The sequence below is a fragment of the Salvelinus fontinalis genome, chromosome 18 (genome assembly GCF_029448725.1).
Source record: "Salvelinus fontinalis isolate EN_2023a chromosome 18, ASM2944872v1, whole genome shotgun sequence".
NCBI classification, from domain to species: Eukaryota; Metazoa; Chordata; class Actinopteri; order Salmoniformes; family Salmonidae; genus Salvelinus; species Salvelinus fontinalis.
Window position 1 is genome coordinate 40285214 of NC_074682.1, and position 13592 is coordinate 40298805.

The window sequence follows — 13592 nt, forward strand, 5'->3', positions numbered from 1 at the left end:
CTCAAATGATGTACTAGTTTCCGTAAAGTCAAAGTGACGTGAACACAAGCGGAAATAAAAGCCAAAAGGAGGCGTGGTGGTTTTTGTATGAGTGAGATTGACAGTGCTTCTATCCAATCGCTTTATTACAGAAGAGCGTAATTGTCCAATAGTGTACCTCTTAGAGCTAAAAAATGAACTTTCGGGTGGTATTTCCTTCAACTTCCTTGGTAACCCACATGGAAACAGTTCGTATCATACCTCACTGAAAAAGATCGCATCTGTTTGTTTTGTTTTACCGCGCCAATTCTAAAGGTGAAAAAATAACGATCAGGAAGGGGCCATTTTTGTTTGCATTTGTTGCTTTCTTATAAGACGTTCACAGCCATGAAGATCGAGGAAGTCAAAAGCACCACGAAAACCCAGCGCATCGCGTCTCATAGCCATGTGAAAGGACTCGGGCTAGACGATGTTGGGAACGCAAAGCAAAGTGCGTCAGGTCTTGTTGGACAGGAGACCGCAAGAGAGGTATTAGCAAACGAGATGCCAAGCTAACTAGTTAACGTTATATCAAAAGTAGGTTACGTTTAGTTATTTGGCTAGCCACTGTATTTCAGAAATGTATTTTATTTATTTTATTTCACCTTTATTTATTAACCAGGTAGTCAAGTTGAGAACACGTACAGAACAAATCACGTTACTTCGTATTGCATTTTTCTTAGATGTATTATTTATTATTCTATTCCTCATTTTCAATTAAACAACTACCAACTGGGCTTGGGAAAGCCAAGTGTATTTTTTTAATGGATGTTCTGTACCTTTGTTTTCTGTCAACAGGCTTGTGGTATCATTGTGGAACTGATCCGCTCAAAGAAGATGTCAGGAAGGGCAGTTTTACTTGCTGGACCTCCCGGTACAGGAAAGGTAGACAAGATGTTACTGCAGTACTTCAATGATACCCCAAAGTCTTAATTGTGAAATGTCTGATATGCTTACTGTGTCTCCTGGCCTCCACAGTAATAGAAAGAATACAACTTGAGAGACTTTGACCAACCCTACTTTGCACCATCTCATTCCCCCCTGCAGACCGCCCTGGCTTTGGCTATGGCACAGGAGCTCGGCAACAAGGTGCCCTTCTGCCCCATGGTAGGCAGTGAGGTCTACTCTTCTGAGATCAAGAAAACAGAGGTGCTGATGGAGAACTTCAGGAGGGCCATAGGTGAGGGGCCACACACAAACACAGGGCCACTGGGAATGGATCACACGCTAGTGCTGAGCGAGTTGTGCTTTTTTTCAGTTCGATTATGTAAAAAATTATCCCAGTTTTTGATTTCAGTTTCACATTTTTGGGAGGACTTTAAAGCTGCAGTATGTAACTTTTTGGGTGACCTGACTAAATTCACATAGAAATGTGAGTTATAGTCCTATCTTTCTCATTGAAAGCAAGTCTAAGAAGCAGTAGATCTGTTCAATATGCGCTATTTCTATGCTTCCCGTTCGTAATTGTTTAGTTTTTGTGTCTTTTAATTTCGATTTTGTACACCAGCTGAAAATACAACATTTTTGGTTATTGAAAATATAAACTCAGCCGAAAAAGAAACATCCTCTCACTGTCAACTTCATTTATTTTCAGCAAACTTAACATGTGTAAATATTTGTATGAACATAATAAGATTCAACAACTGAGACATGAACTGAACAAGTTCCACAGACATGTGACTGACAGAAATGGAATAATGTGTCCCTGAACAAAGGGGGGTCAAAATCAAAAGTAACAGTCAGTATCTGGTGTGGCCACCAGCTGCATTAAGTACTGCAGTGCATGGACTGCACCAGATTTGCCAGTTCTTGCTGTGAGATGTTACCCCAATTTTCCACCAAGGCCCCTGCATGTTCCCGGATATTTCTGGGGGGAATGACCCTCCGATCCAACAGGTCCCAGACGTGCTCTATGGGATTGAGATCCGGGCTGTTCGCTGGCAGAACACTGACATTCCTGTCTTGCAGGAAATCACGCACAGAACGAGCAGTATGGCTGGTGGCATTGTCATGCTGGAGGGTCATGTCAGGATGAGTCTGCAGGAATTGTACCACATGAGGGAGGGGATGTCTTCCCTGTAACGTGTTGAGATTGAGCTTGTTGTCATTGCAGGCAGTCTAATGATGCTGTGACACACCGCCCCAGATCATGACGGACCCTCCACCTCCAAATCGATCCCGCTCCACCAGTACAGGACTCGGTGTAACGCTCATTCCTTCGACAATAAACGCGAATCCGACCATCACCCCAGTGAGACAAAACCGCGACTCTTCAGTGAAGAGCTCTTTTTCCCAGTCCTGTCTGGTCCAGCGACGGTGGGTTTGTGCCCATAGGCGACGTTGTTGCCTGTGATGTCTGGTGAGGACCTGCCTTACAACGGGCCTACAAGCCCTCAGTCCAGCCTCTCTCAGCCTATTGCGGACAGTCTGAGCACCGATGGAGGGATTGTGCGTTCCTGGTGTAACTGGGGCAGTTGTTGTTGCCGTCCTGTACCTGTCCCGCAGGTGTGATGTTCGGCTGTACCGATCCTGTGCTGGTGTTATTACACGTGGTCTGCCACTGCGAGGACGATCAGATGTCCATCCTGTCTCCCTGTAGCGCTGTCTTAGGCGTCTCACAGTACGGACATTGCAATTTATTGCCCTGTCCACATGTGCAGTCCTCATGCCTCCTTGCAGCATGCCTAAGGCATGTTCACACAGATGAGCAGGGACCCTGGGCATCTTTCTTTTGGTGTTTTTCAGAGTCAGTAGAAAGGCCTCTTTAGTGTCCTGAGTTTTCATGACTGTGACTTTTTAATTGCCTACCATCTGTCAGCTGTTAGTGTCTTAACGACCGTTACACAGGTGCATGTTCATGAGTTGTTTATGGAACATTTAACATGCATGGGAACAGTGTTTAAACCCTTTACAATGAAGATCTGTGAAGTTGTTTGGATTTTTACGAATTATCTTTGAAAGATAGGGTCCTGAAAAAGGGACGTTTCTTTTTTTGCTGAGTTTATTTCACAGCGGTTTAGATGGTACAATGATTCTCTAAACATTGCTTGTTTTCTCACATAAAGGCGGACAGTTTATAATTTTAGCAACCAGGAAACGGCAGAGCGATTTCTGCATATTGCACCTTTAAATGCATTATGTGGGTTGAATGCTGTAACAACACAGAATAAAACAATTACTAAAAGTCGCATGATGGTAGTGACTGCCCATTACTACTTATCACTAATTAACTGTCATTTATTCACATTACTTTACTTTAATAAAAGATTTCAATTGTTATTACATTTGTTTTATTTGATGGCTTTATTATTTCATTCCAAGTCATCATCTCATCTCTATAGAGCTGCTGCTTAAAGCTGTCTGACAAAATCACTATTTTAGTAGTTCTTCAAAGTAAATAAGGCATACTTTATGACTGCTGAATACCAACTATCAATGACTTTGATCATGTATTTTGAGGCAGAGATATCTCAAAGCAACTGCTCTCTATCCCTCTCGATTATGCATTCTTCTCTCTTTTACGTAGCAGGTGTAAAAGAAACACAGACCGGACATGTAGACGCGCAATGGATTATGGTGATTGTAGTTAATTACCACGTTTTAATGTGTAAAACTGTACTGAACAAAATATAAACTCAACATACAACAATTTCAAGATTTTACCCAGTTACATTTCATATAAGGAAATCAGTGAACTGGAATAAATTATTTAGGCCCTAATCTATGGATTTCACATGACTGGGCAGGCCCACCCACTGGGGAACCAGGCCCAACCAATGAGAATGAGTTTTTCCCCACAAAGGGTTTATTACAAACAGAAATACTCTTCAGTTTCATCAGCTGTCCGGATGAAATCTCGCAGGTGAAGAAGCCAGATGTGGAGGTCCTGGGCTGGCGTGGTTATACGTAGTCCGGTTGGACGTACTGCCAAATTCTGTAAAACGACGTTGGAGGTGGTTTATGATAGAGAAATTAACATTAAATTCCCTGGCAACAGCTCTGGTGGACATTCCTGCAGACAGCATGTCAATTGCACTCTCCCTCAACTTGAGACGTCTGTGGCATTGTGTTTTGTGACAAAACTGCACATTTTAGTTGTAAAAAAAATCATATATCCCCAGCACAAGGTGCACCTGTGTAATGACCAGGCTGTTTATCAGCTTCTTGATATGCCACACCTGTCAGGTGGATGGATTACTTTGGCAAAGGAGAAATGCTCACTGACAGGGATGTAAACCAATTTGTGCACAACATTTGAGAAAAATAAGCTTTTTGTGCATATGGAACATTTCTGGGATCTTTAATTTCAGCTCATGACACATGGAACCAACACTTTACCTTGCTTATATTTTTGTTCAGTATATGTAGAATATTGGCCCGTTGGAAATTACAACTCCCTACTACATCGCACAGTTTGGTCATGATCTGATTTGTCTGCACAAAAAGCCCACAGAATTATTATTTTTTTAATTAAAATATTTGAACTGACGTCGGTCAAGTAATTGTTTGAAAAAACAAACAAACATTTGGTTAATCGCTCAACACTAACACACGCTCATAAGCTTTGGCCAAATGGAGACCAGATAAAGCTGCATCCTTCATTCACCTGCTGCCCCACCATCAGAATAGACTCCAGGTGTTCTCCTCCTGCTGGACAGAAGTAGGACTAGGGTAGGGTATCAGTGTGGCTGACACTGGGGAGGATGACCTTGGAGATGGGTTGGGGAAAGGGGTTTGTTGGAGTGTTGACATTACCTGTCACAGAGAAGGAAATGGAGTGTGGGTTGAGAGCAGAGTGGTGGTCAGCACCCTCACCCCACAGAACACACAAGTTTTACGATGGAGGAAAATGGCGGGGTACATTCTGAGCCTGTCGACACCCCCCTGATAAGAGCCCTCTGACAGATGGTCTCTCCCTCAGAAGTGTCCCCCCCCTCCTGCCACTCACACACCGGGAGGCTGTATGCAGGAGGAACAAGGGCTACAGTGTGATCACATTACAAAGAGAGGACCATGCACTGTACACACACTGTCTCACATTCTCCAATAAATGATCCACCAGGTAGACCAAAGGATGTGGCGTTTTTATTGATTCAAGAGAGGTTTTACAGAGTCTTCATTCAGTGTGTGTGACCCTGTCCTCCCTCCTCCAGGGTTGCGTATTAAGGAGACCAAGGAGGTGTATGAGGGAGAGGTTACAGAGCTGACCCCCTGTGAGACAGAGAACCCCATGGGTGGTTATGGGAAGACCATCAGCCACGTCATCATCGGACTGAAGACTGGCAAGGGCACCAAGCAGCTCAAGGTCAGGCACGAGTCAGAGGCTAGACCAGTCCATATAGAAGTTGCCCATGTGTCTCACTGTCTGTCTCTGTGTTGTTTTTGTAGCTGGATCCCAGTATTTATGAGAGCCTGCAGAAGGAGCGTGTGGAAGCGGGAGACGTGATCTACATTGAAGCAAACAGTGGCGCCGTCAAGGTATCAGTACACTTCCACTTATTACAGTACACTTCTATACAAACACTCGCTTTGGAAAGGCTCCCATACACAAATTACACATTTGCAATGGCTCAAACATTTAATTCCAGAGTAATTGTAAACGGAGTAAGTAGATAAACTAACAAACAAGTACACAAACTAAGAATACCCCCCAAATAAAACAACACTAAAAGAACAGTGCGCTCTCCTGGGTTTTATTCTCCCTATCTCTCCTCCTGGGTTTTATTCTCCCTATCTCTCCTCCTGGGTTTTATTCTCCCTATCTCTCCTCCTGGGTTTTATTCTCCCTATCTCTCCTTCTGGGTTTTATTCTCCCTATCTCTCCTCCTGGGTTTTATTCTCCCCATCTCTCCTCCTGGGTTTTATTCTCCCCATCTCTCCTCCTGGGTTTTATTCTCCCCATCTCTCCTCCTGGGTTTTATTCTCCCTATCTCTCCTCCTGGGTTTTATTCTCCCTATCTCTCCTCCTGGGTTTTATTCTCCCTATCTCTCCTCCTGGGTTTTATTCTCCCTATCTCTCCTCCTGGGTTTTATTCTCCCTATCTCTCCTCCTGGGTTTTATTCTCCCTATCTCTCCTCCTGGGTTTTATTCTCCCTATCTCTCCTCCTGGGCCAGTTCTTCATGCCGGCTCTGTTTCATCTCTCTACTGTAGGCATTCCTTCAGCTCTTCATCGCACTTGGGTTCTATTCTCCCTATCTCTCTATCTCTCCTCTGCTTCCTCTGTTCTGGTGGACGACCTCATGGCATAGTTTGACGCTTGTGTTGACGGCTTCTTTAATCGGTGCAGGTGGGCCGAGGGTGTAGGTGGGACGGGGGGGACAGGTGGGCTGGGGGCCTTACATTTGTTGCTGTTGACAGCCTCCCTGACTCTTTCATCCCCCCGCCTCTTTCATGCCTTCCTTGAGATGGCATGGAGTCCAGTCATACACCTGCTCTCACTCCTCCCATCCCTTATTTTTGTTCCTCTATGAAGTGATTGGCCTAGTTTCAGCCACCTGACCACCTCTGATGGGATTGGGTTAATATTTGATGCCTGTGTTCTGTGTTGAACGATTCTTTCCATGTGTGGGGTGTGCTCAGAGACAAGGTCGGTGTGACACATTTGCCACAGAGTTTGACCTGGAGGCTGAGGAGTATGTGCCGCTGCCTAAGGGGGACGTCCACAAGAAGAAAGAGATTATCCAAGACGTCACGCTACACGACCTGGATATTGCCAACGCTAGACCACAGGTACCCTAGACCCTGATTCAAGTGAATATGAGACTGCACTGCAGATATACACTTAAAAAATAACTATTGATTGAAAAAGAATTATGCACAAACAAAGACACACTTGATCTTTGGTTGTTAAAGTGAGGTTCCTGTCCTCTCAGGGAGGTCAAGATATCCTGTCTATGATGGGACAGCTGATGAAGCCCAAGAAAACAGAGATCACAGGTAAGACCTGAAACACGTAACCTTAACTTTTTAAAACCCACAACCCTAGTTCTATCCTTGTAGTAATAGCAGCTTGTACTTTCAAAACCCCAACCCCTCCCCCAATAAGCATCATTCAAAAGAACCCCACCCTTTCTTCTCTGCCCTTGCCTTTTGATTGGCTCCCTTGCTTGATCCCTGGCTCTTCATTGACTCTTTATGCTGTACATTAGACAAGCTGCGAGCTGAGATCAACAAGGTGGTAAACCGCTACATTGACCAGGGTGTGGCTGAGCTGGTTCCCGGGGTGCTGTTTGTGGACGAGGTGCACATGCTGGACATCGAGTGTTTCACCTACCTGCACCGAGCTCTGGAGAGCACCATCGCACCCATCGTAGTATTCGCCTCCAACAGGGGCAACTGCCTCATCAGGTGGGTCGGTGGGTGTGTGTGTGCTAATGTGCATGCATGTGATTTCCTCTCCCAGTCAGTTTGAATGTGAGTTACTCTGACAGTTTGTTTTGGAAGTTATACAAATAAATAAAGTTGCACACTCTAATTATGCTCCCAAACATGTAAGTCTTATAGCAGCCTATTACCCTGTTTACTAACCTTTCTGTTGTGTGGTTGGCTGGTTATCAGGGGGACAGAGGACATCAGCTCTCCCCATGGCATTCCCCTGGACCTGCTGGACAGAGTCTTGATCATCCGCACCATGCTCTACACACCGCAGGAGATGAAGCAGGTGTGTGTGTGTGTGTGTGTGTGTGTGTGTGTGTGTGTGTGTGTGTGTGTGTGTGTGTGTGTGTGTGTGTGTGTGTTATCATGTCTGAGATGGCATTCCTACATATGAAGTGTGTGTGTGTGTGTGGGTGATGGTATGTTAATATATGAAGTATGTGGTCACTGTGGCGTGATGCTGACGGCGTGTGTGTGTTCTCTGTAGATCATTAAGATTCGTGCTCAGACTGAGGGGATCAACATCAGTGAGGAGGCCCTCAGTCACCTGGGAGAGATCGGAACCAAGACCACACTCCGGTAACACTCACCAGTCGGTTACTCTGTTCATGTGTGCTCACTCCACTGTCTCTAGTGCAGGGGTCTCCAACAGGTCGATCACAAGCTATGAGTAGCTCGCAGGCCAGCTATGAGTAGCTCGCAGGCCAGCTATGAGTAGCTCGCAGGCCAGCTATGAGTAGCTCGCAGGCCAGCTATGAGTAGCTCGCAGGCCAGCTATGAGTAGCTCGCAGGCCAGCTATGAGTAGCTCGCAGGCCAGCTATGAGTAGCTCGCAGGCCAGCTATGAGTAGCTCGCAGGCCAGCTATGAGTAGCTCGCCTAATAATTTACTTTCAGAATTGTTTAAAGAAATAGTCGTGTGTGATCCTTTCAGCACAGTTTTGATTGGACAGCGCCATCGCGCGGATTTGCGACTAGCGTGGTGTACTCTTGATAAATCACTCAATGTCAGATTTTTGTTTTCATTGAATCTCAGTTTGGATATTTGGTAACAATTAGGCTGGGAAAATGTTAGCTATGTTGAGATGAGTCCTAATGATTATCTTTATTATATATAGTTTGCTCACATATTAGCTGATCAAAACATTTTGCCTACATGTTATGTAGCTTAAAAGAAAATTCCATCCCAAAACTTGCCCAGCCAGAGATCAATTAACCAAATGTACAGATGGAGATTAATTGAAACAAAATTGCATTGACATGTCACAGGCAGTTGGTCGGGAGAAGGACGGGCTACTACATGAGTGAAAATCAAAGTCCACTTGTTAAAGGAAAACTCCACCCAAAAACCATATTTTGGTGTTTGTTTCATTAGTCTATTGTTGGCATAGTCACAAACTGTTTTGCTTGTCAGCAATCAAGTTTTCAAGATAGGTAACGCTCAAAATACAGAAATCATCCCTGTATGGAGATTATTCTTTTTAAAGTTACATACAGTATCTTGAAAACGAATGTAAAAGAATGGAATTAAGAAATATAGAAATGTTAGAACGAGCAATGTCAGAGTCCGGTGTATAAATATGTGATGGAATGTGTACTATATATTCTATCCATCTTGTCTATATCTGAAGAATACATAGAATAGTATATGTACAGCAATAGTTGAATAGGATGGACTTGACTAGAATACAGTATATACAGTGCATTCAGAAAGTATTCAGACCCCTTGACTTTTTCCCATATTTTGTTACGTTACAGCCTTATTCTAAAATGAATTAAGTTATTTTTTTCCCCCCATCAGTCTACACACAATACCCCATAATGACAAAAAAAAACAGATTTTTAGACATGTTTGCAAATATATAAAAAAATTAAAACAAATACCTTATTTACATAAGTATTCAGACCGTTTGCTATGAAACTCGAAATTGAGCTCAGGTGCATCCTGTTTCCATTGACCATCCTTGAGATGTTTCTACAACTTGATTGGAGTCCACCTGTGGTAAATTCAATTGATTGGACATGATTTGGAAAGAAACACACCTGTCTATAAAAGGTCCCACAGTTGACAGTGTATGTCAGAGCAAAAACCAAGCCATGAGGTCGAAGGAATTGTCCGTAGAGCTCCGAGACAGGCTTGTGTACCAAAACATTTCTGCAGCATTGAAGGTCCCCAAGAACACAGTGGTCTCCATCATTCTTAAATGGAAGGTGTTTGGAACCACCAATACTCTTCCTAGAGCTGGCTGCCCGGACAAACTGAGCAATCGGGGGAGAAGGCCCTTGGTCAGGGAGGTGACCAAGAATCCGGTGGTCGCTCTTACAGATCCAGATCCAGAGTTCCCCTGTGGCGATGGGAGAACCTTCCAAAAGGACAACGATCTCTGCAGCACTCCACCAGTCAATCCTTTATGGTAGAGTGGCCAGCCACTCCTCAGTAAAAGGCACATGACCGCTTGGAGTTTGCCAAAAGGCACCTAAAGACTCTGACCATGAGAAACCAGATTCTCTGGTCTGATGAAACTAAGGCTGAACTATTTGGCTGGAATGCCAATGGTCACATCTGGAAGAAACCTGGCAGCATCCCTACGGTGAAGCATGGTGGTGGCAGCATCATGCTGTGGGGATGTTTTTCAGCGGCAGGGACTGGGAGACTAGTCAAGATCGATGGAAAGATGAACGGAGCAAAGTACAGAGAGATCCTTGAGCGCTCAGGACCTCAGACTGGGCCGAAGGTTCGCCTTCCAACAGGACAACGACCCTAAGCAGACAGCCAAGACAATGCAGGAGTGGATTTGTGACAAGTCTCTGAATGTCCTTGAGTGGCTCAGCCAGAGCCCGGACATGAACCCAATCGAACATCTCTAGAGAGACCTGAAAATAGCTGTGCAGCGACGCTCCCCATCCAACCTGACAGAGCTTGAGAAGATCTGCAGAGAAGAATGGGAGAAATTCCCCAAATACAGGTGTGCCAAGCTTGTAGTGTCATACTCAGGGCTGTAATCATTGCCGAAGGTGCTTCAACAAAGTACTGAGTAAAGGGTTTGAATACTTATGTAAATGTGATATCGGTTTATTTATTTTTTATAAATTTGCAAAAATTACTACAAACCTGTTTTTGCTTAGTCATTGTGGGGTAGTGTGTGTAGATTGAGCGGAGGGAAGCGATTTAATACATTTTAGAATAAGGTTGTAACGTAAATATATTTGGAATAAGTCAAGGGGTCTGAATACTTTCCGAATGCACTGTACATATGACATGGCTAAAACAGTATGTAAACATTAGACGTGGAACACTGGTCACTTTAATATGTGCATAGGACAGCAGCCTCTAAAGTGCAGGGTTGAGTAACCGGGTGGTAGCCGGCTAGTGACTAAAGTTCAGGACGGTACTGGGCGGAGGCCCGGCTTGTGGTGACAATTTAACAGTCTGACGGCCTTGAGATGGAAGCTGTTTTCCAGTCTTTCTGTGTCAGCTTTGATGCACCTGTCCTGACCTCGCCTTCTGCATGATAGAGGGGTGAACAGGCCGTGGCTCGGGTGGTTGATGTCCTTGATGATCATTTTGGCCTTCCTGTGAGAGCGCGTCCTGTTTTCTGTCTAAACCTAACATAGCCTACTTCAATATAATCATTCATTCATTCATGCCATTACACAGCATCCGAGTCATTCATGCCGTTAAATGCAATCAAGCATTTTACCATTATGTATAAGACCAGCACGGGTGGTCGGCCTCTACCGCAAACTGTCCAGTATCAGACACCTCAAGCTCCTGGCTTCTATCAAATCAATTCCACATTGACATTATCCCTAGTTAGTCACAATTGGCTTAAAAAAAACAAACGTAACACTGTCAATTAATTTCCAGCAATATTGCCCCTGTATGTGTGTCATAGGAGGTTGGTGGCACCTTCATTTGGGAGGACGGGCCCATGGTAATGGCTGGAGCGGAATAGTTGGAATGGTATCAAATACATGGTTTCTATGTTTTGATGCCATTCCATTTGCTCTGTTCCAGACATTATTATGAGACGCCCTCCCCTCCACAGCTTCCACTGATGTGTGTGTGTTTGTCTGTCATTCACTTCGTGTAGCCAGTTAGCTACTTCTGGGTAGACAGAAATACTTTCCCCAAAACCTTCTCATTTAAATGTTAAGTGCAAGGTAGGCTTTCCTGGCAGAATTACACTGAGTATACCAAACATTAGGAACACCTTCCTATTATTGAGTTGCACCCCCCTTTGCCCTCAGAACAGCCTTAATTCATCGGGGCATGGACTCTACAAGGTGTCCAAAGCGTTCCACAGGGATGCTGGCCCATGTTGACTCCAATGCTTCCCGCAGTTGTCAAGTTGGCTGGATGTCCTTTGGGTGGTTGACCATTCTTGATACACACGGGAAACTGTTGAGTGTGAAAAACCCATCAGAGTTGCAGTTCTTGACACAAACCGATGTGCCTGTCACCTACTACCATACCCCGTTCAAAGGCACTTACATTTTTTGTCTTGCCCATTCACCCTCTGAATTGCACACATACACAATCCATGTTTCAATGCTTAAAAATGTTCTTTAACCTGTCTCCTCCCCTTCATCTACACTGATTGAAGTGGATTTATCAGGTGATATCAATAAGGGATCATAGCGTTCACCTGGATTTACCTGGTCAGTGTCATGTTTTGTATACTCAGTGTATATCATGATTATTTGTATCAATCGGGTGGGCTTTTGTTTTGCAAGCTGTGTCATGGCATATGCAGCAGCAAAAACATCACTAGACCAGCAAATTCTTCTTGCAAAATGCACAATTAAAGGGGTATTAATACTCAAATCTGAATTTGTTCTTTTTTTTTCAGCACGCAAAAATGATACTCATGTGATTTAAGCATTGACATGGACTCCAAACATCCAATTTCATTGTTTCTCTATGAATAGTTGTGATTTTGAGTGAAAATCCCCCCCAAAATCTCCAAACCAGGAAAAATAACACAGAGAAAATGGAATAATACAAAGTGCCTATTTGAATGCTAGGGGAAAAATTGAGTAGCTCTTGACATATTTCATATTTCTAAAGTAGCTCTCATGCTAGAAAAGGTTGGAGAGACCCATGCTCTGTGTGTGTGTGTGCGTATTGACTCACCGACCCCTCTCCTTTGTCAGGTATGCGGTGCAGCTGCTGACCCCAGCCAGTCTGTTAGGCAGAGTCCAGGGGAAGGAGGGAGTAGAGAGGGAGCAGGTGGAGGAGATCAACGAACTCTTCTACGATGCCAAGTCCTCCGCTAAGATCCTCCAGGACCAGCAGCACAAGTACATGAAATAAAGAACTATCCTCCACTCCCTCCACCCTTCTCTACATCCCTCCATCCTCACTTTCTACCACAAGGCTAGCATCAAATGTTTGTAAACCCTGACAGTCTCTTTTTCTCTCCTCGTTCTCCTTCATGTAAAGTTCATCCTGCTCTTTCTTGTTTCTCTCATTCTAGCCTTCCTCTCATCCTTTTGTTCAGAGCCCCCCTCAAGCTGCCCCATCTGTGCCTTATCCACTGTAGTAGTTTGTTACATTCAGATAAATACATTGTTTTAAAGGTTCTTTGCATGTTAATAAAATTCGATTTTTTCAATAAAAAGGAACTTGATATTTGTCATTGTTGCTTTCAGACTTATCAGATACACTAGCTAGAGTTAACTGATACAGGACTGGGAATTCCAAAGAGATGCTCCTTAGCATAATGAGAACATCCACTTCTAAATGAACAGCGTCAATATGTATTTTGGGGATTTTTTTGTGATATCCAATTGGTAGTTAGTCTTGTCCCATCGCTGCAACTCCCATACAGACTTGGGAGAGGCGACGGTCGAGAGCCATGCGTCCTCTGAAACCGAAGTCAGCGTGTGTGCGCCCGGCCGCCACAAGAACTCAAGAGCGCGATGGGACAAGGACATCCTAGCCAGCCAAACCCTGCCCTAACCCGGACAACGCTGGGCCAATAGTGTGTCGCCTCATGGGTCTCCCGGTCGTGACAGCCTGGATCGAACCCAGATCTGTAGTGACGCCTCTAGCACTGCGATGCAGTGCCTTAGACTTCTGCGCCACTCGGGAGGCCCAACTCAAATATATTCACACAACCAATACAGCCTACTCAACTGGCATCCAGTTAATGCCCACTTAAACTCCTTTCTTAACAATCAGACTCCTGACAGAA

General features: G+C 44.4%; 1 protein-coding gene across 1 annotated transcript; it reads left to right on the forward strand.

Annotated features, from left to right (window-relative positions):
- Positions 1-189: 189 nt before the first annotated feature.
- Positions 190-13034, forward strand: ruvbl1 (RuvB-like AAA ATPase 1). The gene is made up of 11 exons (XM_055869378.1): positions 190-507; positions 817-903; positions 1066-1198; positions 5172-5323; positions 5407-5496; positions 6600-6749; positions 6893-6956; positions 7169-7367; positions 7578-7680; positions 7882-7973; positions 12550-13034. The coding sequence occupies exons 1-11, from the start codon at positions 367-369 to the stop codon at positions 12707-12709; spliced, it is 1371 nt and encodes a 456-aa protein (XP_055725353.1). The 5' UTR covers positions 190-366; the 3' UTR covers positions 12710-13034.
- Positions 13035-13592: the final 558 nt, after the last annotated feature.

What these genes read in the sequence shown, in the direction of transcription:
- ruvbl1 (XM_055869378.1), top strand. Translation starts at nt 367, where the DNA reads ATGAAGATCGAGGAAGTCAAAAGCACCACGAAAACCCAGCGCATCGCG. An exon ending in GACAGGAGACCGCAAGAGAG is followed by an intron (nt 508 to 816) that starts GTATTAGCAAAC and finishes TTCTGTCAACAG; the next exon opens with GCTTGTGGTATCATTGTGGA. An exon ending in GGAACCAAGACCACACTCCG is followed by an intron (nt 7,974 to 12,549) that starts GTAACACTCACC and finishes CTCCTTTGTCAG; the next exon opens with GTATGCGGTGCAGCTGCTGA.